We start from the raw sequence: 25,491 nt of genomic DNA on the forward strand, positions 1-25,491 counted from the left end.
ACATCTGTAATCAGGAGAGGATTTATTAAACAGCACAAAAGCCTTAATATTTCCACATGTACACAAAAATCCTAATTACCCCCAAAGTCAAAGTTGTCTTCCTCAAAGTGGATCCAAATGATTATTGCCGTGTGATTTGATAAGAAAGCGGAGGGCATCACATTTTTACACTTCTAGTCTGCAAGGTTGCTTCAATCAAAAGGTTAGCATTGATGCCCGTACTTCATGAGTACTTTCATGTGCAACATATGTACATATGCTTCAAAAGGTCTGTGTGTGTGTAAAGAAGTCCAATTAAACATTAGTCAACCTGCGTGCTGTTGGATTAAACATGCACCTCAATGCTCCACTTCAAACTATTTCTTTGTCAGCGCTGTTGCTTCTCTGCTAAGAAAAAACATATCGCACATTTGCACTTCCATCAAATTTCTCCCTCCCAATCAGCAGTATTCTGCATACTAACCTACTGACGAGCTATACCTCACTTCCCTACATGAAGGCAGGTACTGTGGGCGTGTACAGTGCTAGGTACTGTACCGTATGGTACGGTGCATGGTAGCAGTGATTGAAGCATCAATGGCAACTTATGAACCTGATTAAAACACTTTATGGATGCATGTTTCCATCACTGAAAGAGCCATCCCAAAAGGAGGCATGGTGGATAAATAAAAATGAGATAAATTGTGCCATGTGACCAAGGATCCAGAAGCACATACATGTCATATCTCATCATTTTCATTTCTCATTATTACTACAGGATTTTTCCTCCAGCGGCAGAAATGGGCTTCTATGCTTTTCTGTCCGAGAACAATTAAAATAATATAACAATAATAAGTATACTCATTGAATTCAGTTCAAATGGCACATTGACCCAAATATAAGACCGCTCCCTTTTTCATCACCTGTTTAGGAAGGGACAATTAAGCACAAAAAACGTCAATATTCTCAATATTTCTCGTGTGATGCAAGTTAAGTATTACAAAACAAAATGCCATCTGCTAGATTAAAATGTTACTTTTTCTTTCATTTGATGAAAACTTTCTAAACTATGCTTGTAAAGAACACTGCTCTGTGACTACCACACCAAACACACACCAGTACATACCAGCATCACAGAGAAGCCATGTTGCATTTGGGTCAATAGTGTATGTCCACATGCCGGGTATTTCCCCCACTCCAGTGTAAAAAAGCACATTTCCATCCACCAGAGTGGAGTTTTTTCAGTCATGTGACCAGGTGTCCTCAGAAAGCCCAACCAATGAATGGCCAGGGTTGTATTTTGCAACACATCTCATCAATACCGTCCTATTCCACATGTAGAATGACACATACATCATTACAAACAGTGCTTGCCAACATGGAATCCAGGAATTATCAGCAATGGTTCTTTTAATTGCTTGTGTGGTAGCAAAATGTGTTGGCTCAGAATGAAATTCACTTGCTCCAAGGGAAAAGTGAACTTTTTTGGAACATTGACCACCATCTACAATCCTTCTGAGACCCTGCGTGTGTTCTAAAGATACAAAAAGTGGAAAAAGAGGCTGCTAAGAATGCATGTAATGGGACACAACTCCAAAAAGCGCCAACAAGGCTCCACTTCCATCACGTGAGCTGCATCTTAAGTATATTAAAACAGTTATTCCCAAGAACTACCTTACTGTGGTATTGACACCTCGCCACAGGCGAGCGACTAGCTTGAGCATGAGCTTGTTCCCAATGCCTAGGTCACTAGCCAAAAGGTAACGCTACATATTGGAGCTGACTAGCTCATCAATGTAGCCGTTACTATATGCTCACAGCATGTATATTGAACCTTGGGGGAAGCGCCTTTATCAGCCCAATGGGTAGGTGTGTCCCATGACATGCATTCATTAGCTGCCTCTTTTTTACCAGTTTTTCTATCTTTCGTAGGGACAAAAACGTTCATGTGTCACTTAAGGATTGTAGATGACAGGCACTTTTCCTGGAAATAAGGTTTAGGATTATAAATTGAAAAAATGATTGACGTTTGTTCTGACAAATGAAAAAGCTCAGTCCTCCGTTCACATACACACACACGCACAGACGCCAAGTCAGTGTTTTGAATATCTCCACTCTGGTGGAGGTTTTCCCCAAACAAAAATGTGCGTACTGATGTGGACATGGTCTACGTCCCAAGTGGGTGGAGCTTAGGATAGCAGTATAAGAAGCAGGAATAGTTCAAAGCAAAAGAAAACTTTTCCAAAGCTCAAAGGAAAAGGAAGCAAAGACTGAAAGCAAATAGTCGCTAAATAGAATAAAGATGCTGGATGGCTAAGTATGTCATGAGGATCAATAAATAAGATGTGTGGGATAATTAGTCTTATTAAGGCAAAGCAGTGGCATATTCTCCATCTCTCCCCTCTGGCAAAGAGTACATGAAATGAAATGAAGTGATGTTTGCACGTACACGTAGGTGGGGTTATACATGCGTTCACCAAACCTGGCTGCTCCTCACAGTGGTTCTTCTGGAGCCACAACCCCGCCAAAGCGCTCGTCTGGTGCCGCTCACAGTAGCCTTTTTTCGAGCAGAATCACCTCCCCTCCGTTACGTTAAGTCAGTGCAATCTTTCCTATCATAAAAGAAGGACAAGCCCGCCGCAATGGGCGGCTAACACAGCAGGTGCAAAAACTGGAACCAAACATAAAATAAAATAAAACCTCCATCAAATAAAAGAATTCCAAATATAAAAAGGTGTTACATCAAGAGGGAGGAAAAAGAATGAAAGATGCGAGAGCGAGGTCGCCACACCTCAAGCTAATGAATGTAGGCTCTGTAGACTGCAGAGATGTCGTTGTCCGACTGGTCCAACGCCTTGGCCCGTTTGTATACCTGCACCCCGAGAAACACCATGTACTCAAATACTGTACCACATGTACACACACAAAATACGTAGAGGGCAATAAACCCCCACTATGTAGGTACCTCGTTGGCAGCGGCGGCCATGGGGGTTGGATGGTTAGCCGTGTCGCCCATGGAGATGGCTAGCCTCAAGTCTTTCTGAATGTGCTTCAAATAGTAGTCTGGCTTGAAGTTGCCCTGTAAAATATCTGCACACCCGAAAAACATCACACACACAATCCTAGCACATTTCACAAACTAAGTAGTCACCATCGCTTTTTTGTCATCTGATATATTTGACTTACTTTGGCATTTCTGGTCCACAAAGGTGCTGGCCATCTGTCCCTGGCACAGGATGTCCAGGAAGGTCTGCTGTGATTGGCCAGTGGCCTGGGCCAGGGTGAGGCCTTCTGCGATGGTGGCCATGAAGCTGCCCTGCACCATGTTGAGGATGAGCATCATCCTTGCTGCATTCCCCGCTTCCCCTTGAAGGAAAACAATGAGACTTGACTGTCAGCCCTTCAGGCGATGCTGTGCCCCACACTGGTAGTTAGTTGGGGGGTGAAACCCAACAATGGCAGTGTTGAGGTGTGTTAAGGCATGCTTGAACACGCCACATACCCAAAAAGAAGGATGTCTTGCCCATGGCCTGAAAGCAGCTGCTGCAGTCGGCATAAACCGTTCTGTCACCTGCCGCCAGGATGACCAACATCCCATCGTTGGACAGCTGCTGGCTTCCTGCCACCGGTGCCTCCAGGAAACGCCCACCTCTTGATGTGATCACCTGATCATTGATGCATACGACAATGATGGCAGGACATTTGTTAAGTGGAATCGCAATTTGACTGAACATGTGGCAGGGACGTGTATGAAACACACCTGTGAAAGTTCTGTGATGGTCTCTGGATCAACAGTGCTCATCTCCACGTAGCACTTGCCCGGCCGGATTCCCTGCAGCACCCCGCTGGGACCCAGGACCAACTGAATCAGCAGACACCCAGCCGTGTTAACCGACTTTACATACAAAACAGACATCGCCCACTCTGATACTCACATCTCTGGCAGCCTTTGGGTCCGACACACAGGAAAAGGTGATATCGCACATTGAGGCGACCTCAGCGGGAGTCCGACCCAACCGCGCACCTTCTTGGATGAACAGGTCACACTGGACCAAGAAAACACAAAAGCATCCCTTTTCAGCTAAACATATCTTAGCCAATGGTTGATAGCACACAGGGAGCCATGTTTGCCCTCACAATTCATTCCCTTCCCCTCTCTCCTAATCTACTGACCAAACTACGCTGTTTGGGACTAGAGCATGTCAGGCTTTTCCTACCTTTTCTGCAGTGCGGTTCCACACGGTGACTACATGACCCATTTTCAACAAGTTGGAAACGATACCGCTCCCCATCAGCCCCAGACCCAGGAAGCCTATCCTGGAGGCAAAGACAGAAACAGGACGTCATGAAAACATCAACACTCTAAATTCTAACCAAGTGTGTACACTGTAGGGATGCTAAACATAACGTCTTCCATTTCCAAATTACCGATTGCATTCCTATGTTTGCCTTTTCCTACTTTTTCCACAGTCATGTCATGATATCTGCATGTCCAACCTGCTCTCCACTTTCAACGCTCATCCAGCTGAGCTGGAGCTGACACCAACGTACCAATCAGGCAGCGGTGTCAAAACTCAGACACTGCAGCTTTCCTTTCCAGCTGCTCAGTAAAGCTGGTGATTTGAATGATCCTTCAATTTGAGGAAAGGAGCTCATGAAGGAAACCACCATGGCATGAGTCTGAAATGTGTCCTACTGTGGTGGCGAGGGGCTGCATGAAAGCCATCCAGGTGGACATCTGACCTGTTTGGCTTGGATGATGATTAGGCACATGGCAGTACTCTGCCGTGTGTGTGTGTGTGTGAGAGAGAGATACCTTTTATCTGTGGGTGTGATGCTGCCATTGATTGCTGTGCTGTCTGCAGCCTGAATGGATGTGGATGCCGTGTCCTGCAAACATACAAAGGAACACCGCTTCCATTTGTACACTGGCTGAAGAGTACGTGTCTACACTTGACATGATTTCTCAAGATGCACTTGACCATACCTCCTCAATAATTTTTAGGCGCTTGCTTATTGGTTCCATGGACGGTGCGGGCTGAGAAAGCACAAAGTACAACAATCCATCATCACAAGGTCATTAAAAGGACATGCTATGGTAGGGTTAGCGCAAATACAAATGACATGTCACACGTGGAGTCAAAGAATGGTTTGAAGGGGAGATGCATGACGAGCTGATGTGCGAGCATACCTTCTCAGACTGGCTAAGCAAGAAGTGGTGGAAATGTGGGTCATCCTTGACAGGCTGCAACAGAACATGGAAGGGAAGGGTTCAGCACGCAACACAATCACGGCCTTATTTATTCCACTGTCACCACGCTAGGTCTGCCAGTTTCCCTTGGCAGTCAACATCCAACTACTGCAGATACCAAACTATTACAGCTGCACTCAAACCATTCAACCCTCACTGGAAATGTAACTCTATCACCTGCAGTACTTTGAAAGACAGTAACTAGTACTCCAAACGCATTTAGTATTACAATGCTCACTTTTACTCTTCCAGTGGGGGGTTGAATCATCCAGAGAGCAACTGTAGAAAACACGACAGTGGAAGCAAATTCCAAAATTGTCGATTTAGAGAAGTGTTTCTCAATCAGACTGTGCAAGAACGGGTGGCGGAAACCAGAAAGCTTAGCTCGCCAGTGCTTCAAGTAGCGTGCAAATCATCACACGTCACTTCGATGCAACAACCTTCGTCGTCATTTCTACCATTCACACACGCGCACGCACACACAACTGGCCACAGGGTGGAGGTCTACAGCAGCTGCACATATGCAACCATTTGATTCCAAAGTGGAATACAGTCGTCCCGCACTGTATCGCAGATTTTCAAAAATACAGAAGAAATCAATAATGGCTGTTTCATGGTTGACTATGGAGGGCGGTGCAAAGCGGCGAGGGACGACTGTTTAAGCTACAAGGAAAAGAAATAATTTTCCTGAAACCAAATCAGGCCTTTAAAAGTCTTCACACACACACACAGAGAAGCTAACCTCCAACCAAACCAAGCATCCAAGACAGTCAGTGGTCAAGTGCAAGCACCAGAAGGTCAGAAGGGAAAGGTCTGCATAGTCACGCTCAGGAAAGCAAAAGGGTTAAGGGGCAGGTAGAAGAAGAACAAGGCAAGGCAAGCTTGGTGGGGTGGTTTTGGGGGGGTGGGTCAGGGCGGGGTTGGGGTTCACCTACACTGCTTTCCCATTTGAATCCAGGTCCAGCCCCCAGCCTCTCAATAGTGGACGGCTCGGGGTCAGAGTCAGTTAAGTCCTTTGAGGAGGAGAGAGACACACATTCACCTTTTAAACAAAAAGGATGAATTTGGACTGATTCCCTTCAGCTCCAAGGGGGACCAGGGGGTCAAGGGGGCTGCTTCCATGTTTTGTAGCTGGTGTAGCAGGATATAGACCAGGGGTGTCACCGTGGGCCATACGGGAGGTTTGTTGCCCTTCAGAGGGCTACCACCATGTGAGTATGTCTGTCATTTTGAAAAGTTCTGTGTACTTGTTTCAAAAGGTTCCACGTTTATTGCTAAAGCGCCAGAAGATGAAAATGATTAAGAATGAAACACAGTATACACATGGATGTGGTCTGATAATTCCAAGGGGGTACCAGCCATGTGGCCCACAGTGAAAACCGGTTAATCCCCCTGATGTGGAGTATGGATTTGAGCCTGTAAATGTCCTACTTTTTAAAAGCGATTGAAGATGTGCGTTGTGTAATGATTGCAGCCTAGAAAAAGAATGATGGTGAAACTGATGCTATGGTGAGCGTATGTAAACATGCATGAAATGGTTGCAGCTTGCCGTGTTGGTGTGCACTTGTGCTGGAAGTCTCCAGTCTCCTCCTTGACCAACGATTGACAGTCGCCACAGAGATGTTTTTTTCTTGCCTTAAAAGCTGAACAGTCTCACTCACCTTCTCCGATGGATCTCTCAAGGCACTGAGGTCCTCATCATCCTCATCCAGTATCTTCAGTGGTTTGTTGGGGGTCTTCTTTCCTTTTGAGTCTCCCTTACCCTCAGAGTTCTGCATATACAGTATACACACACATAGACGTCTCTGACAAAACCTTTCAAACATGGCGGAAGAGGTGTGTGTGTGCTGGATGGGGTACCCTCACCTGTTCTTTGCCCTTGGACTTTTTAAGGAAGTCTTCCACGGCGTCCACGGCCTGCTGGAAGCGCTTGCCTTTATTGATCTTGATCATCTCTTCCTTGTGGGCATGGTAGGGTTTCAGCTGTTCCACTTTAATCCAAGCACTGGAACACAAAATGTTGATTGTGATTTGGTCAAGAAGGAAAAGGTGAGTCCTGTCACGCCGACTTCCGTTTTGACTTACTGGTCTTCTGTTCCAAAGAATTTCACAAAATGGCATTTTTTGCCTCTTGGCTTTTTCAGATCCTTGGGAGGGCTCACAATCTGTAATGTCACAAAAAAAAAACATTTTAGATAAACATTACTTTTCATTGAAGCCATATGTTTCATCATCACACACCTTTCCTGGCCATGGTGGATAGCGGCCAAGTTTTCCCCTGAAACGAGATGAGCATTCAGCTTATTGTTTTGTAAACATTGTCACGTAGCACCCCGGTACTGGTTTAGTGGACCAGGTCTAGTATGGAATAGGTGCATCTCAGTGTGCCCTCCTTGCATTTTCACAAATCAAACTCGAGTTTTACAAATACAATAGTGAGTGTCAGGTATGTCTTACGTAAAAGGTTTTCACATTTATAATAGTTTAAAAAGACAAACACCCATGCCTCAATTCCACCATATATTACCCTTAAAAGTGCATAATCGGAAGCCAACTTCAGTGTCGTTAGAAGCTCTGGCGTGTTTTCTGTTAATTAGCCATGTTTTTAATCAAAGAGCGAAGGCAAGAAGGTGAGATAAGTCTGAAAATACAGCATTAAACGAGTCTTGCGTGAGAAAATGTTGGATGTATTTCTGCAAAACTGACAATTCTGAGCGAACGCAAACAAGTGATATCAGGCCAACGTTAGCATGTAACAAGAGTTGGGTTATTTTAGCATTTACCGTCCCAAAAATAACAGAGTCCGTGTGGTGAAAAGAGAAGAGCAACACACGATCAAAGTGCGACATATTCCCGAGTGAGAAGAGTTAACACCCCCGTGCTAACTAACCTACATTTCCGCTGCTCTAAAAAGCAGTAAACGACACGATCCGTCCACTTGCTTTTGACGAAGAGTTGGCAAAAGGCACGATGTGCTCCCAATGATTGACTTGTAGCCACAAAAAACTATTAAAAACTCAGTGATGTGAACACCTTTCCGTTTCTCCGAACGTGCTAGCAAACAGGCTAGCCACAGCTTGGCTAACAATTTGTTTGGGTTGTTGAGGCCATCACTTTTAGGAATTACATTTGGCCTCGTGCTAATACTTTCCACCTCTGATCACACATACACTTAAAACGACACCACGCTGACGAGCGCAGATGTAAGTACGTAGAAAAGATTCACGTTTCAACGTTTAAAAGGTGATCTTACCACACTAGGTCTCCGATTCTCAGATGCACCGTCGCCATCTTGCAACTCTAATAAAACGTCGCAACGAATGAGGGGAAAAGACAACACGTAACACGCCCACCGATCACGTGGTCAAACCCCGCCCTTCCTCCCCACACAGCATCCGCCATTGGCTGAAAGCAGCATTACCAGATGGGACAATGATAAATGCTCGTACCAGCTTAAATTTGTCGTATTTTCAGGAATATTGTTGAAATTGTTGAATATTGTATCGATTTGACGTTGCTCAGGACCATCTGTTACAATAAAATACGGTCACAGACCACGTATAATATGACTTTTAATGTAATTGTACCTTTATGTCACTGATATATAATAATTTCCATAATAATTACTCAAGCTCCCGTATCATTAACATTTACAGTGCAGGATTATAATAATAACAACTATGTGTTAAAAGGCTCAAAATTACCCTACCTTATACATATAAAATGATAATTATTGCACATCTGGCAATATTATTTCCAACCATCCCAGGTCATGTGGATGGGCAATACCACTGACTTGGGTTTGTTTAGTTGTGAATATGATATGAATGAAGGAGAGCGGTATAGAGAACAATGAAACTTGTAAAAAAAAAAAAGGGTAAAGTATGGTATAAAATGGTCCAGCTCCCCCTGGAGGATTCTGAGGCATTCACAGGCGATTTAAGCGACAGTCTCTCCAACTTGTCCTGGGCCCTGAACACCTCCCAAGGGAGGGAGGCATCCGGAAGGCACCCTGACCAGATGCCAGAGCCACCTCGTCTGTTTCTTCTCAATGTCGAGGAGCAGCGCTTCTACTCCGACTTTCTCCTGGACGACTTTCTCCTGGTGCTTCTCACCTTGTCTCAAAGAAAGAGTCTTTGACCACTTGTGTCCGCCTTCTTTTCCTTTCCACATCACTGCAGACTGCCTGTTGCTCTCGCCAAGCCGCCTTCTCTCACTGGTGAACAAGACCCCGAGGTACAACTCCTCCAATTAGCGCAGGATCTCATCCCCGACCCAGAGATGACACTCCAGCCTTTTTCCGGCTAGAATCATGGACTCAGACATGCTGATTGTCATTTGGGCTGCATGTACCCGTGATCTGGTCATGCAGGGAGCAAACCCCCTGAATTAGGTGGTCCGTTACCATTTACCCCGAGAGGAAATCTAACCATGCAAAATGACACAAACACGCGTCTCAGTTAAATTTGTCTTTTATTTCGACTTTGAGAGCATACATTTGATACCTGGAAAATCCCACAAATATCATTCTGATGTTCCAATGTACTTCATTGGCAAAAATCAAGACAACCCCCCCGTGTCCCCCCCTCGTACCCAGTGTAGTACATGAAAGCTCAGCAACGGGGCGGTCTACCAACACCATGTTAGATGGTTAAATCATTGGTCTGTCAGGAGAGGCATCATTGCATGTAGGATTCAGTAGCATGGATTAAGAAGCAAATAAATACACAGCGCCTTTAGAATCAAAAAGTACAAACATGCCTGTTTACCACAAAACAAGTCAGAAGATATTAAAAAGCAAGCGCATGTTGGAATAAAAAGGATATGCATAAAAAGAAGGCAAACGTGATGTGTTTACTTGTTCTTGCCCGACACCAAAGCACCAAACTCCTGGATGGTGAGCTGCTTGTTCATGTACTGCTGAAGCTGATGGTTTGTGATATGGCCGAGGCTCAAAGCATCCTCGATGGAGAACTTTTTCCCTGACTTCCTGTCATGGAGGACGGATGATTCTCCTTTGGGGCCCTTGACTGTGATCTCCTCCCAGTCACACTCCTGGCTCTGCAGGTTGACAAACATCTTCCAGTCGATCAGGCCCAGCTTATACGCCTCCTCCGGTCGCATCTCCTTGCCGGTATCTGGGTCGATAACAACGATGGACCGACGCAGATGACTCTCTCGTTGTTCTCGCTTCATTCGCACGGCTGCCAGATTCTTCTGTAGCCCAGCTATCTCCTCATCCTTTTTGCTGGTTATGACTCTGAGCTCAGAAAGTTCTCTCTGTAGCGAGTCAAGCCTCAGCTCCAGGTTTCCGTCCTGCCTGGGTGCCGACTCAGTGATGAGCTGAGTCTCCTTGCTGGTGATCTCAATCTCTGAGCGAAGCTTACGGATTTCATTCTGCAGCCTTTGGTTCTCTTGCTGCAAGCGACTACTTTCATCTCGGATGTAGTCCAGCTCCTTGGTGGACTTGGTGTTGGAAAACTCCATCTCAGAGAGCCTGGACGTGATGGTGATCAACTCCTGGTCAAGGTCCCTCTTTCTCCGTTTCTCCTCCTCCAGAGTCCTCTTCAGGTTTTCAATTTCAAGCTCAGCCTCTGGATCCTTCTCAACTTGGACCTTCTCAGTGCGAACAATTCTTTCTTTCACATCCATCTTCTCCAGGGTGATATGCTGCTGGATCAGTGCGTTGAGTTCTTTCTCCAGCAGGATGCGCTTATGTCGTTCTTCGTCCAGCTGGAGTCTGAGGATGGAGTGTTCCTTCTCCTGCTGGGGATCTTGCTGCAGGACCACCTTCTGTTTGACTGTCACCTTCTCTCGGTTCTCTTTGTCACGCATCTCCAGTTCACTAAGTTTGACCCGAAGTCTCTGGATCTCCAATTCAGCCTCGCGTCTGGCTCTGCGCTCACGCTCGAGTTCCTCCAGCTGCTGGTCCAAGTCGGCCTTCAATCTCTGCAGCTGATAAAGCTCAGCTTTCAGATTGTCCTTCTGCCTCTGCTCGTTGCTGATGTTTTGGACGAAGGTGTCACATTCTGATCTGAGCAGAACATCCTCTTCCATTTTCACCACTTCCTGCTGAACAATCTTCTCCCTGACCTGGGACAGATCGAGCTTCCTCAGTCTGATCTTTTCCTCCTGGGACGACTTTTCTCTCTCAAGATCCAGACGTTTGGACTGCTCGTCCGCCAGCTTCCTTTTCAGGATCTCAATCTCCTCCTTGGTCTTTGGATCCTCTCTGTACTGCAGCACTTCGTTGACCACCTCTTTGGTCTGCACTTGTGGTTTCATATCTTTCCATCTTTGAATTTCGTCGTTAAGTTGGCGGATCTCCATCTCCGATTTCTCAGTTTGGTGGGTTTTGTCGACAATTTCATTGCGAAGTCTTTCCAGTTCCCGTTCTGTCTGTGGATCCGTCTTGTATTTGATCACCTCCTTGATGATCTCCTTGATCTCCACTTGAGGTCCTCTGTTCTTGAGCATGGTCAGCTCGTCCTGCAACGACCTCAACTGCAGCTCGGCGTCTTTGTAGCGCCTCTGCTGCTCGACAAGTTCAAGACGTAGATTGGCCACCTCGTTCTCAGCCTTGGGGTCGGGGCGCACGATTTCACGCATCTTCTCTTGAATGATAACCTTGGACTTCTCCTCCTCGAGACTGACAATTTTCCTTTGGAGATCAGTTTTTTCACGCTGCGATGATCTTCGTTTGGCCTTTTCGTCTTCATACTGCCTACGAAGGTTTTCCACCTCCCTTTCCAGGGCAACATCTTTCTCCACTTTTAGCACCTCCTTGATGGAAACCTTCTCCTCAGCCATTGACTTCTCCTTTTCCAGCCTCCGCAGCTTCTCCTGAAGGAACTGCAGTTCATCCTCCAGCTGCTTCCTGCCGTCAATTTCTTTTTGCTTCCTGTCAAAGAGTAGTCTGTACTCGGTTTCAAGTTGGGGATCGTTTTGGACTTTTATGACCTCCTCTTCGGTGATGACTTCCTGCTCTTTGTTCTTTTCCTCTGCCAGGATTGTCACCTGCTTTTGTATCTGAATAAGCTCGTTATCTTTAATCAACTTTTGCCTTCTCAGCTCGTCCAACTCTTCCCGAAGCTTTCGCACCTCCTCTTCCTGACCGCGGTCTCTTTCGATGCGGAGAACCTCCTTGACCATGTACTGTTGTGCCCCCTCCTTTGCCTCCGTCTCCAGACCGCGCAGCTTCAGTTTGAGAACTTCAAGATCATTCTCCAGGACGTGGGTGGTGCGACGTTCCTCTGAAAGCTTCTGTTGGACCTTGTAGACCTCCTCATCCAGCTGAGGGTCAGGAACTTTCTTGATGAGCTCCTTCTTGACGACAGTATCCTGAGGTTTCTGTCCTTCCAGAACATAGATGTCGGTCTGGATGGTCTCAATCTCCTTCTCCAACTGCTCTCTCCTCTGAACCTCATCTTGTAACTGCTTCTTAATTCTCCAAAGCTCACCCCCTGGGGCAGCAGAATTTACAGACTGCACATTTGAAGCCTGGATCATAGGGATGTCTGGTTGCTAGAGAAAAATAAAAATCAGTAGTAATATTATAGTACAACAGTATACATAGTAGACTGTACAGTATACACTACATGAAGTGCGGAAAATAATTATTTGATTTTTTTTCTGCATGCAAAACTTCACTTATTCTCTGTATAATGTATTTTTTAAAACCTGTTAGGTGTCTACAACAGATGGAGTGGATTGACATCACTCGTACACCCGTGAAGGTAGAAATGTCACCTGGTTGAGAAGGCTGTGTGTGAACTCCAGATTTTGCAGCCTTTGCTTGTTGACAGCGTTGACCTCCGTGAACTTGGCCTCAATGGCCGCTTCCTGCAAAGGACATGACAAGAACATTTTATATTCCAGATGGAGGGCTTTTTTCCCCTCCCTGAGACCAATACGGGAACCCTTCCTTTGTGGCGGTCCATCGCTTCCAGACCCGACCGCCATAAATACTGACATACTGACCTCTGCTTTGACTGCCAGTGCAGGAGATTCCAGTCTGCTCCGCTTGTACGTCTGAGGTACCAGACCATCATTCAGGTCCAGTATGGATCGGAACTTTTCTGTTTCTGTCTCATAGTCCTGCAAACATCAATCAATGAAGTGTTATTACGCTATATACACAGTGTATTTATATAGTTTTAGCTATCACTGGCTTGGTGTAAAAAAGGACTTACTTTGATAGCTTGCTGGTAAAGTCGACCATTTTTGGAGACATTGTTCATGTCGGATTCCTTTCTTGTAATATCAGACAGCAGGTTCTGCAGATGAAAGAGGAAATCCACAAACAGCACAAGAGCTTTAGCGCATGGGCGTCAAACTGCTTTCCACCATGGGTCACATCCCTGACAGGGCCTCTTATAATCATTTTATTCAGAATAAATCATAACGTATTAATACGATAATTTTATTTTAATTATTTTAATTTGGCTTTGACAACAAAAAATAACTTTTCTGTCAAAACTAACAACAAATTCATTGATCAACAAAAATTAAATGTAAAAAAATTGTTAAATATATTTTGTTAACGCTGCACGGCAGACGAGCCACATAATCCGACCCTGGGGTGATTTTGAGTGTGACAGCGGTGCTTTTGGCAGCAATCCAGCCCTGCTTACCCTCTGATTTTTCAGCTTGGTCTCCAGTTGTCTGATGTCGTCGGTTTCAGACGGCTCGTAGTTTGGGACTCGAGCAAGCCAGTTGTTCAGGTTGTTGTAATCATTGCGGTAGTTATTGTACGACATCTTCGCCCTCTGCAAACTCTGAGACCTGCGAGCGCAGCCGCACAGCAGAAAGGTCAAAAAGAGAATTGGGGGCCGGATGTTGCGTTGATGGCCTGGGCTGACCTGGTGTCGATCTGATTGTTGAGGATGTTGAAACGCTTGTTGAGCTTCTGGACGTCAGCTTCCTGCCTCTCGATGTCCGGGCAATGCTCCTGGAACTTGATGGCCATTTGGTCGCAGCTGCTTTTGGCCGAGCGGAGGTTCTGTTCCGTGTCGCTAACCATCGACCTCTTGGACCTCAGATTCGATGCAATGTCCTGCCCGTGTACAAAGGGACATCAGTGGAATGTAATATGGAAAGAAAAAAAACGCAAAGAAATACGACCTTTAAAGGAACTGTCCTTTTACTGCTGTATGTCTACAGTGCAAACACCAGCTTCCTTCTTTCATTTATTACACATTTGAGCACCAGTTGTTGCAAACTATAACACGTAGTGGACATATGCGGTAGGTATGTACAGTATATACTGTACTGTATATACCCGACATGATAAAATACCTTACCGCAAGCTCGCGCTGAGCTTTTTCCAAAGAGGACAAGTCTGAAGGGGCAACGTCCTCCCTGGCCAGTCTGTTCTCGTAGCCGGACAGCAAAGTTTTGCCATTTTGAAGCGAAGCCTCAAGCTGGTTGGAATTCTTCATTCTAAAGAAAGCGAGATGTAAACGAATGTTGGCGTAGTAAAAAGAGATTTCCAGATGATGCTGAGCTACGTACTTTTCCTGACTGCTCTGCAGAAGCTGCTCCAAGTTGTCGTACTTCCTGTTGACCTCGTCAACTTTGCTGTGAAGGTGGGGAGCGCTGGCAGATGTCGGGTTTGACACCAAAAAATTCTTGGCCTCCTGCACTTTGGAGGTCTTTTCTGGCTCGATTCTGTGGACGGCATTGGCGATATCCTGGAGAAAAGGATGCATGGTGAGCTGCTAAAACTACAATGTCTGAATGCAAAAGCAATGGCAGACTGTGTGATCACCCTCAGATCCTGCAGGCGGTCGCTGCTATCCTGCAAAGGCTTCTTCAGCTCCAGCGGGGGACGGAGTCGAGCTTGAATGGCCTTTTCCTGTTTGTCCAGATCACCCGCAACCTTGTCAAGACCTGCCATCATCTGGCGGCACTGCTGCTCCTGCTTGTCTGCTCACACAACACTTACTACTTAACTGTCACCTTCCATCAAATATTATTATTATTACATTAATTATTGATATCAATGATTCTTAAATGTACTCATGTTACCCATTGTTTGAAAAATAATGTAACAGACATTTGATCATTTTTGAAAAAATGCGTAAGCAAAACTCTGAATGTTCATTTCATGAAATCTACAAAAATTGTATTAATACAATATATATATATATATATATATATATATATATACACCCTGGACTGGTGGCCAGCCAATCACAGGGCACATATAGACAAACAACCATTCACACTCACATTCATACCTATGGACAATTTTGAGTCGCCAATTAACCTAGCATGTTTTTGGAATGTGGGAGGAAACCAAAGTACCCGGAGAAAACCCACGCATGCACGGGGAGAACATGCAAAGTCTACACAGAGATGGTCGAGGGTGGAATTGAACCCTGGTCTCCTAGCTGTGAGGTCTGCGCACTAACCATTACCCTATCCATTATTACTATCCATTTTCATTATTGAATTATATTACCTTCAATTAAAAATAATGATACAAAATATTTAAAAAATATCATATACTTGAAAATAATTATTATAAAATGACATAAATATGTAATAATTTATTTCAATGATTATGACATGAATAATGTTGAGGGAATGTTGACACATGAAAAAAAGTAGCGTACCTGCACCACCACTGGCCTTCTTCAGCTCATCAAAACGTTTGAGCAGAGCTCCTTTGCTGTCGCCCATCTTCTGCTTGATGGAAGTCTGCTGTGTGGCCAGGCTGCCAGCACGTACATCAAGTGTTATTAAGCAGCGTGTGCTGTCCAGTCCACCAATATCACATCAAACTCACTTGTCAGAGATGGCCACCGCCTCTGTGTCTGTGGGGGGAATGATGAAACAGATGGCCGGAGCGGAGATCTTCTGTCCAGATGCGTCCTTCACGTCCCACTTGGCTCCGTTGTTGCGAAGCAGAGTGTATCTATTCCCCCGAGTGATTTGCCCCTGCGACCATCCAAAAAGTGCAATGTGTCATGCTTTCTTTGGGAACTGATGATCATTCACCCACAAGGCATGTTGGGAAGCCAATGTTTGCCCAAGAGGAAGTTATCCAGCATGCCTTGTGGGTTAGAAATGCATGTGCATCAGTGGATCAGTGAACCACAAGGCAAGAAGTTGATGTGTGGTTAAAATGTATGAAATGACAGCTGTGGAAGTCAATAATACTTGCTGAGAAAAAATCTCAGAACTAATCCCAAAGGTGGCCATGTGTGCCGATGCCAGCTTACGTACCTCGTCAGTGTCAAAATCGCAGAGAGACTCGACGGGCAGAAGCTTCTGGGGGGTGTCTCGTCGGTACTTCAGAGGTAAGACTTGCAGGCCGCGCTTCTGAAGAGCCCCAACCCTCTCGTCGAAGTGCTCCATGGCCTTGGACTGGTCCTGCACAAGCGCACGGGGACCATTTTAGCCAAGAACGTGGACGGAAGAAGAATAAAAACTTACATCCAGCTCTCTGATCAGACCCTCCATCTGGTACACATCTTTGAACTCGGGGTTGTACTTCTGTTTGACATCCGTGTCCAGACGCTTCAGCAGGTCTTGGGTGTCGCGCGCCTCCTTGTGGAACTAAAACACACGGTGGAGATAGCTTTACCTGTGTGACTGTGCATGTGTGTCGGCTCAGGTGACCTAACGCAAGCACCGACTGCATCCTACCTTGTGGTATTCATCCATGTGTTTCAGGTGGTTTTCCTCACAGATGAGCAGATTCAGGTACTCCTTCCAGTCAGCATGCACCGCCTCCATGTGAGCCTGGAAACCACAACACATCAATGCTACTACAGGCCCAGGGAATGCAAAGAATAGGCCATGGGTTCTTTTTTAGTTTATTGCACGTCATAGAGGGCAAATTAAACAAAAAAAAGCAAATATTTGACAAAAGACACACATTTGGATGAGGTAATAAAATCTGGGAATCAATCGTAAAGCAAACATTTGTGCTACCTTTTTTGGTTCCTGTTAAAAGCCGCGCCACAGAGTTCTGGACTAACTAAGCCAGAGAGTGTATTGTGGCTTATTCCAGACTGCATTACAGTCACTTTTTGACAAAGCTGAGATAGAGTATATACAGTATTTGACCTCTTAGCATATCTACTTGCAAAATATATTTCATTTTTCACTACACGGGCCTGGCTGGGGGGAGTTTTGACACTCCTGCTTTATCTTTATCTTCATCGTACACTGTTCAGTGTACAGAATGGTATGCATTGAAGACATGTAAAGAAAAGAAGCATAGGAGGCGGTACCTCAATAACATTTGCCCCTGGATGCTTTGCAGCAATCATCTTTTCTCCATCGTCATTGAGTTTGGTGATGGTGGCCTCCTTGGACTCCAGACATTTGCCAATAAAGTTCTGTTGGGACAAGACAGATGTATTCATACATTCACAGGCGTTTGTTGTTATGATGCCAGGCATCCTGGCATCTCTGACTGGAGTGGAGCAATCCCTGTTTTCTTTAAAGAGGACCTTCATTCATTCATTTTCTACCGCTTTTCCTCACCCGGGTTGCAGGGGGTGCTGGAGCCTATCCCAGCTGTCTTTGGGCGAGAGGCGGGGTACACCCTGAACTGGTGGCCAGCCAATCACAGGGCACATATAGACAAACAACCATTCACACTCACATTCATACCTTTGGGCAATTTGGAGTCGCCAATTAACCTAGCATGTTTTTGGAATGTGGGAGGAAACCGGAAACCCCCAAAAAAACCCACGCATGCACGGGGAGAACATGCAAACTCCACACAGAGATGGCCAAGGGTGGAATTGAACCCTGGTCTCCTAGCTGTGAGGTCTGCGCGCTAACCAGTCGTCCGCCGTGCCGCCCTTAAAGGGGACCTATTATGTTTATTTTTTGGCCCTTTGAATTGAGTTGTGGACTCCTAAAGAGCAGCTACAGACCATAACCCGCACAGAAAGCGTTCTAGATTCTCCAGAATCTGCACCTATTCCAGCTGGATTTCCAAAATGCTCTGTTTGAATTGCCTCCAGTCACGCCCACTCTGCTGTGATTGGTCCCACTCACTCAAGTCCCAAACTTCTCAAGCCTCTCAAGCTCATTATCTGAAACTTTGGCATGGTTTAACACAGGAATACAACATTCTAACTACATTTATAGGTCAGAAAAGTGAAAAAAGCATCACAGGTCCCCTTTAAGAGCAAATTTAACATTTGAAGTGGCCAGACATTGTGGCGTAATTTTAATGGGTATACAAAAAAACCTTCTTGTGTTGTTTGCGCACCTCATACTGCCTCTGGCGGGCAGGGTAGTCCAAGTTGGCATCACTCCAGTCGTAGTTGATTCTCTCCTCAGCCTGCTGGTCCATCCAGTACAACTCATTGGTGCAGCGCTGCATGTAATCACGCAGGCTCAGCAGGTGGCGCTGACGATCGCTGGAAAGGGCCTGTGGGAAACAACTTTTAGTAAATATGCACAAACACACAAAAAATGAGGGCTTTAACAACAATACTAACAGCTAACATGCTAGCAAAGAGCAAGATAGCACTAAGTGCTATAAAGACAATCTGCATTGATTTGGCAGTAAATGATGTTGTGTAATACAGTACATGTTATTGTAGTTACTGCATAAAAGAGTGAAATGGGCATTTGGAGTGTGATGTAGTACACATTACACCAACATATACATGATAGTGTGTGATTGCATTACCAGGAGTTTATTGTACTTCATCTGGAGACCGCTGACGTATTCCTGCACAAATAAGCACATGGTTGCCATGTCAACAATGGGATGTTGGGTGTATTCGTGTGAAGCCACAAAGCTTCCAATTACAGGTAGATACTACTTTCATAAATATGAGTCAAAATGGCTTTTATGATTGAAAGTACTTGTGTGTACCTTGTCACCACCAGCAGAAATGTGAGGCGCCAGAGCCTCCACCTCACTGTGGAAGATGTTGTGGTCCTCCACCTCATTCTCCACTGATGGAAGGTCCTGGCCGAAGCCCTTGTTGCTCAGGTTGTCCTGGGAAGGACAGAAGGAGACATGAGATGTTGCTGATACTCTCTCAGAGTAATGCTACTCATGTCATCACCTATGAAGGCATTTTAAACACTACAACATTCTATGGATCACCAGACCAGATGCTAGATGGAGACCAGGTTTCTGATTCCTATCACCTACCAGCTTCTCATCCATCATGTTGCCCCAGTTGATGGTGGGCACCCCCTCAGTGCGGCTAAGTTGGTAGATGCGTTCATGGTCCTCCCTCAGCTTCATCACTCGCTCACGCAGCTGCTTCATGCTGCACACACACACACACACACACACACACAAGGTTAGTCAATGCTGTTCCAGCACAACAGCTGTAATAAAAAGATAATTATTAGCACTCACTCCTGGCCGATCATCTCAGCCTGAGGGTGCTGGAGGCGTTTGGCGTTGAGGGCATCATCATCCAGGCCGGCCAGCAGGTCCAAAGAGTTGAGGAGTCGTTTGTGGGTATCGTCCTGATACAGCGGCTGCTTGCCCTCGTTGATCTTACTCACATCCTTTTCATCAAACACAAGCAGGTCATCACTCTTCATCCTCTTATAGCAACTCATTAGGGGGGAGTGTTTTAGCTGTTTAGCTTGCTTCCTGGGTAGTAGTAGTCAACAATGCTAACATATTGTTGCTGGAGCGTATCCTTCTGAAACAAGACACTCCTCAGTCTAAAGCTGAGCAATAACAGCTTTGGGGTTAGGACTGGTGGATAGTGCATGTAAAGCTACAATGGTATGGAGGGGGAGGAGTCAGGCATAAGGCGTCATGTTGCGGTAGAATAATGCAGTATTTACGCGTCTCTTCAGCTTTTATTGAATTTGTGTTCAGATGTGCAAAATAATGATTTTGCACAACAAATACTTGTCGATTCCACATTTATTGAATTTATTTTACAATTAAAAATATGTCTGAGGACTTGTGACAAGGTTTTTCTTACCTTGTTGAGGTTCTGTTCCACATCATAAATGTTCTTCTCCACTTTATCAGCATTTTTCTGTAGCTTCTCGATCAGAGCGGTCAGCTCTGTGGAGGTGACACTGAAAGAGGAGAGAGAGGACGGTCATCTTTCATGGGTAGTACAGCACAGCATCGCTTTTGGTGGAAGGTTAGGATCATGAGCGAAGAACGCAACCAGTTGATTCGCCCATTAAAAATGTCATATTTGTGATGTTATTATTGTTGTAGTCAAGTGTGACTGTATATAATGAAATGTATTCATTTGCATTGCTAGAAATCAAAGTTGGGATATTTGTCCATCTGTTCTAACCCAGCAAGTCATCTTTGTTCAAATGATGAACATCATCGAATCTGCGCCCCCTGCCCTGGTAGAGCACTGGTGCACTTTGACACACATGGCGGTGATGTCAGTCCAAGCCACAGATAGCGCTGCACAGCTTTGTAGGCGTGTCTGCTCCCACATAGGAAGGGAGCAAAAACCAGCCGGGCCAGTTTGCTGTCAAGTGTGTGTTCTCGTAACGCCTCCTCCCAACTAACACTGGAGACAGCACAAAACGCAGCAGAAGAGGATTTTTACCAAAAACCTTTGTACTGTATTGGTATACCAGGGCACAGCATGACTCCATACATGTTTAGGGACTATGATATGAAAATGATTATTATTATTATACTGCAAATGCCATGAATGCATCAAATCAGTGTTTGGCTGCAAAAGGTGACAAACAAGTGGGACACCTGTGTCAAACTCAAAAAGCCTGCAAAAAAGAAATAATAAATAATAAATGTGTTTAAGTCTATTATTTATTATTGACATAATTATTTACAAAAATGTTCATATTTTAAATATATTTTAACTTAAAAAAATATTAATATTATATTACATTTGGAAAAAGTAAAACATATAATATTTTCTGAATGAAAAAGATTTTATGTGGACTATGAAAGCCTGCAAATAATGCACAGGTAACCACACCTGCCATGGGGCCTATGCTAAAAATCTGTGTGTGTGTGTGCGTGAGAGACAGGTGATGCGTACTGTATGTCTGTCTAGCTTTCATATCCTCATTCACACTCGCACCAACTCGGTCTCAGCGTGAAAGAGGTTCGCCATAAGTCCCTCTGCATGCATGCACGAATGGATCTTGGAGGTCAACTTTCATGCCAGCCTCTTCTGTGTTTTGATATCAAGCCGAACCAAAGCAAGTTTGGGCTGGCGTGTGAAGCCTCCAGTTTGACAGTCTGACAGCAGCCTTTCTCGCCAAAGCAAAAACAGCCCCAGGGGTGTTTTTGGTCTCCTTGGGTCACAAAACCACAATGGCAAACAACACTTGCAGTCAACAGGTTCTGTGTGCAAACACATGCTGCTTCTCCTTTGCATGTCTTTAATCTGCACCAGGAAACACAGAAAAACAGAACGAGAGCAGAAATGTGCATGTTGTAATGAATAGTGGCCTTCTCCTAAGCTGCAATTGAGCTGGAACAAGTGTGGGAAGTGTCATGGTTTCCTTGCGTGTTTCTTCTCCAAACATGTTGTCGTAGGGTTCCTTGCTTGCTGCTGGTTCTGGGAAAGTCCTGGCACCAGTACAACATCCAGTACAGATGTTTCCAGCCAGGGAATGACCTAACTGGAACCAGAAGGCTGCAGTACGAGTGTCATGGTGGGTGTGGACGCTTGCTGCTCTCCTTTCTTGCCATCATCACGTGCTCTCCATGCATTGCAACGTGAAAATACTTGTTAAACAGTGCAGACTTTTCTTGTCGTTTTTCTACTCAGGAGTAGGAACAAACTACCGTAATAAGGGGAACAATCAAGCACCTCAGTGACATATTTAGACTGTATAGTAATCCCTCGCCACTTCACGCTTCCAATTTCCCAGCTTCACTCTTTCACGGTTTGCCAAAAATATATTCATGAATAAATCATGCAGTTTCCTCGTTGAATACAGCCTATTATTAGTCCAACATATATGCATATCTACGCACATTTCATGTATTCTTTGCCTAAGTTTAGCACCTTCAAACATGCAAATGACTACATGAACTAAAAGACAACTAGAAGTCATTCAGAAGACGCATTCAAAGATGTGATGACATGTAGGATTTGTCACTAGGTGTCAGTAATGTTACACTGATGAGACAATAGCATCACAGGACGTACTGTACAGAAACCAGATGTACAAAACAAACCACAAGGAGGAATCCTCCCAAGGCTAACGTATGCTAATCTACAGTATATTGCATCTTCTTTTACCATGCCTACTATATTGAATAATAGGAGCATAAAGGTGACTATAGCGGTGTTATTTCATGTCTAGAGGGCTCTAATAATGTTAGAACCCACATTTTAAAGGTTAAACAATGTTAAAAAGATCATAAACAGGTTTTCTGTGCTCTAACTAGAAAAATAAGGAACCCCAGCTGGCGTGAATTCACTTATCATAGTCGGGTGGGGAATCAATGAATCACCATAAATAGGCCATTACTGTATCATGGAGGAAAAATGTATTTTATGACACAGAGGAAAACTATTTTCAACGAGAACATTAGATGTTATTCTGTTATTACTGACTAGTTTATTTTTGAGGCCCTCCCTAATTCCCGCTGAGTGACAGGAAAAAGATGCTCTACTATCATCTGGTCCTTTTAGCAGCTTCTATTTTAAGGATTTTATTACACTTTTTAAATAGTTATAACCTGCCTCAAATCTCTGTTGTATTTTTGTTTTTATTCCCTTATTTGACATTGTGGACAATAATCTTCTGCATGTTTTCTTTTATGCACATATCATGTGACTGTATGCAAATACAGGGACGGCTTGAATCCTGAGAGAGCAGGCTGAGGAGATGATGTTGTCATGAAATGATGATAAAGTGAAGTGGGCTAAATGCGCTCAGCACTGTGGGAGAGGCTGCAAGCATTTCCTTCCACATTGTCTTGCAAAGGTGGACCAGCTCAACCTATCAAACCAGTTACTACAACTTTACAACCGCACCACACCCTCACCTCAACATATTATGCAAACTAATAGACTGCCTTTTAACACCCCCCCCCCCCACACACACACATACACACACATTCCATTCATGATTGGAGATAAGTAGCATTGCTCAAGTTGGATCGAATGTGCTTGCATGAATGCTAAACATCCAGTATACACTATGTTGTCCATGGATATACATACTCGCAGTTCATGGATTTTTGATTTTTTTATGTGTATTTTTTGGCCTATTTCCACAGAAAACACATCTCATTCCCAGTATGAGGGCAATAATTTACAAATATGTATAAAATATACATGTGCCTCTGTTAAAAAAAAAGACCACAACTTTTACATGTTTACAATGTAGCGATTTAGCAGTTTGTTTGGGAGTCCTTGAACGCACCATAGTTTGTTTGCTACTTCGCCATTCACGGTCATTTTACATTATCGTGCATTAGTGGCGAGTATGTATACATTTTATACTTTCCATCTCCTTCAAGATTGCGTGTCAGGCATATTCAAAAGAGAAGGGGTGAATCTTATCGAATTTCATAATGACAAGTTATCTTTGCTGCAGATTTTGAGCTATAATCGAAGGAGAACGTCAACATCAAGCTCCCATAATCAATTCCGCCATTCCCTGCTGGTTCCGGAGGCGCGAAAAGCTTGTGTGTGCTGCCTAATGGTGTTCTTAAAAGTTACTATGTAAATAATAGAGGTCAGAAGTGAGGTCAGAAAGCAGCAGAATAGAACGAGCAAAGACTTACGTTGCTTTGGTCGGTGTTACGACGGCGGAACCTCCTTTGCTTTTTCTCTTGATCATGTTGTCGGCTGACCGGTGTCCTGCGGGTCGGACAGCTAGCCGGTGTTTTGTAGTGTAGGCAGGTCCCTGTGTGTGTGTGTGTGTCCTCTGAGTCCACACACGCTTGACTGTGTCGAAGCGTCCCAATTACGCACGCTACACTGCGCCCATTGCTTGGAAAAGTCACTTTTTGACTCCTGTCACCTGTCTCGCTGACAGGCAGCATACAAGGGGGCGGGGCCGCAGTGGCCACGCCCTACCCTTTGGCAGGTATGCTCGGCTGACGGCGCGCACGCACACAAGCACGCACACTGCCACTCGTGCACTGGCTGAACGAGTCCGACTGGCCAAGAGGCTGGGGGATCGATACAGTTACTTTAGATACCAACGATGTAGTATCATTATCAGATCAATGATAGCATGATGGGTTCGATATTTTTCAGTTGTGTCATTGAAATGCATTCCATATATTCTTATACTGTATCAATTTGACATGTATTATATTGATTATTATATATATTATACTATGTTGGATAAGGAATTTAATACTATCTTACCTTTTATTGTTTTGCAGTATTGACATTAGCATGAAAGGAGGCTCTGGGCTTCCACTGTTTACTTTTTGCTATTGCGGCTTTCAGAAAGCAGTCTTCATCACCATCGGTGATGTTTCCTCCACAACAGCTGGTAAAGACTACATTTCCTGTTCCTGCTCGTGTTCCTGGTTATGTCATCTTCCTTCAGCCAGTGGTTGGCATGTTTCCCAAACCTTATGTCATTGCTCCTATTGCTCCCAAGCTCTCCCAACATGTCAGCACTGGAGATGAAGAGCTGGATCTAGCAGACGACTGTACTTCTTCTGCAGGTTCCACATTTATTTACAGTCATGAGAGGTGTCTTGTCTACCACCGCTATTGTTGCAATGCACATGGACTAGTACATGTTATTTGTATCCTAGCTGAGTTTTTAATAAAAAAAATCTGACACTTTAAAGCAAGGGTGTCCAAAGTGCGGCCTTGGGGCCATTTGTTGCCCATGGCTTGTTTTTTATTGGCCCGCGACACATTCCAAAAACAAACAATTTAACATGAAAGCTAAAAAATAAAAGCAAACACAGGAAAATCTGCAGTAATTTCACAAGAATAATGTCAAAATATTAATAGCAAAAAAGTTCCCAGTCCCAGTACAAGAATTACGCAATATTATGAGGGGGGGGGGACATAATTTTAGCAGTGTATTGTTGAACTATTCAAGACAAAAGATGCAATTTTTTTACAATTTGTAATATTATGCAACAACAACTAAAACTGGTTAGCGCGCAGACCTCACAGCTAGGAGACCAGGGTTCAATTCCCACCCTCTGCCATCTCTGTGTGGAGTTTGCATGTTCTCCCTGTGCACGTGTGGGTTTTCTGGTTTCCTCCCACATTCCAAAAACATGCTAGGTTAATTAGCGACTTCAAATTGTCCATAGGTATGAATGTGAGTGTGAATGGTTGTTTGTCTATATGTGCCCTGTG

General features: G+C 44.6%; 2 protein-coding genes across 4 annotated transcripts; both read right to left on the bottom strand.

Annotated features, from left to right (window-relative positions):
- Positions 1-5: 5 nt before the first annotated feature.
- On the bottom strand, positions 6-8,582 carry glyr1 (glyoxylate reductase 1 homolog (Arabidopsis)). Of its 3 annotated transcripts, XM_058048117.2 has the most exons (16): positions 8,484-8,582; positions 7,472-7,508; positions 7,316-7,395; positions 7,097-7,235; positions 6,892-7,002; positions 6,166-6,243; positions 5,171-5,224; positions 4,967-5,017; positions 4,796-4,869; positions 4,197-4,296; positions 3,915-4,025; positions 3,740-3,841; positions 3,482-3,644; positions 3,166-3,345; positions 2,945-3,069; positions 6-2,851 (listed from the first exon to the last, which is right to left on the bottom strand). In XM_058048117.2, the coding sequence occupies exons 1-16, from the start codon at positions 8,519-8,521 to the stop codon at positions 2,777-2,779; spliced, it is 1,518 nt and encodes a 505-aa protein (XP_057904100.1). In that variant the 5' UTR covers positions 8,522-8,582; the 3' UTR covers positions 6-2,776. The 3 variants fall into 3 exon arrangements, with proteins under 3 accessions (XP_057904100.1, XP_057904101.1, XP_057904102.1); XM_058048118.2 differs by lacking the exon at positions 6,166-6,243; XM_058048119.2 differs by lacking the exons at positions 5,171-5,224; positions 6,166-6,243.
- A 1,104-nt stretch (positions 8,583-9,686) lies between these two features.
- On the bottom strand, positions 9,687-24,155 carry ppl (periplakin). Its single transcript, XM_058048109.2, has 22 exons — positions 23,937-24,155; positions 20,170-20,269; positions 19,584-19,738; positions 19,371-19,491; positions 19,086-19,211; positions 18,897-18,938; positions 18,471-18,632; positions 17,476-17,583; positions 16,886-16,981; positions 16,673-16,795; positions 16,463-16,609; positions 16,023-16,174; positions 15,850-15,950; positions 15,000-15,157; positions 14,744-14,922; positions 14,533-14,671; positions 14,092-14,285; positions 13,864-14,014; positions 13,423-13,506; positions 13,211-13,327; positions 12,980-13,072; positions 9,687-12,754 (listed from the first exon to the last, which is right to left on the bottom strand). Exons 1-22 carry the CDS (start codon positions 23,990-23,992, stop codon positions 10,085-10,087), a joined length of 5,274 nt encoding a protein of 1,757 aa, XP_057904092.2. The 5' UTR covers positions 23,993-24,155; the 3' UTR covers positions 9,687-10,084.
- Between the last annotated feature and the right edge of the window lie 1,336 nt (positions 24,156-25,491).

This window comes from Doryrhamphus excisus, linkage group LG16, assembly GCF_037039965.1.
Source record: "Doryrhamphus excisus strain RoL-2023G ecotype Guam linkage group LG16, RoL_Dexc_Guam_v1.1, whole genome shotgun sequence".
Classification (NCBI taxonomy): Eukaryota; Metazoa; Chordata; class Actinopteri; order Syngnathiformes; family Syngnathidae; genus Doryrhamphus; species Doryrhamphus excisus.

Bases quoted from the DNA above. Each gene is read 5' to 3' on its own strand.
- glyr1 (XM_058048117.2), bottom strand. From the start codon at position 8,521: ATGGCGACGGTGCATCTGAGAATCGGAGACCTAGTGTG. The intron at 7,509-8,483 runs GTAAGATCACCT...ATCTCGTTTCAG, and splicing joins AGAATCGGAGACCTAGTGTG to GGGAAAACTTGGCCGCTATC. The intron at 2,852-2,944 runs GTACCTACATAG...CTCGGGGTGCAG, and splicing joins TGGCCGCCGCTGCCAACGAG to GTATACAAACGGGCCAAGGC.
- ppl (XM_058048109.2), bottom strand. From the start codon at position 23,992: ATGATCAAGAGAAAAAGCAAAGGAGGTTCCGCCGTCGTAACACCGACC. The intron at 16,610-16,672 runs GTAAGTTTTTAT...GCGCTTGTGCAG, and splicing joins GTCTGATCAGAGAGCTGGAT to GACCAGTCCAAGGCCATGGA. The intron at 13,507-13,863 runs GTAAGCAGGGCT...TTTCATCTGCAG, and splicing joins CCAAGCTGAAAAATCAGAGG to AACCTGCTGTCTGATATTAC.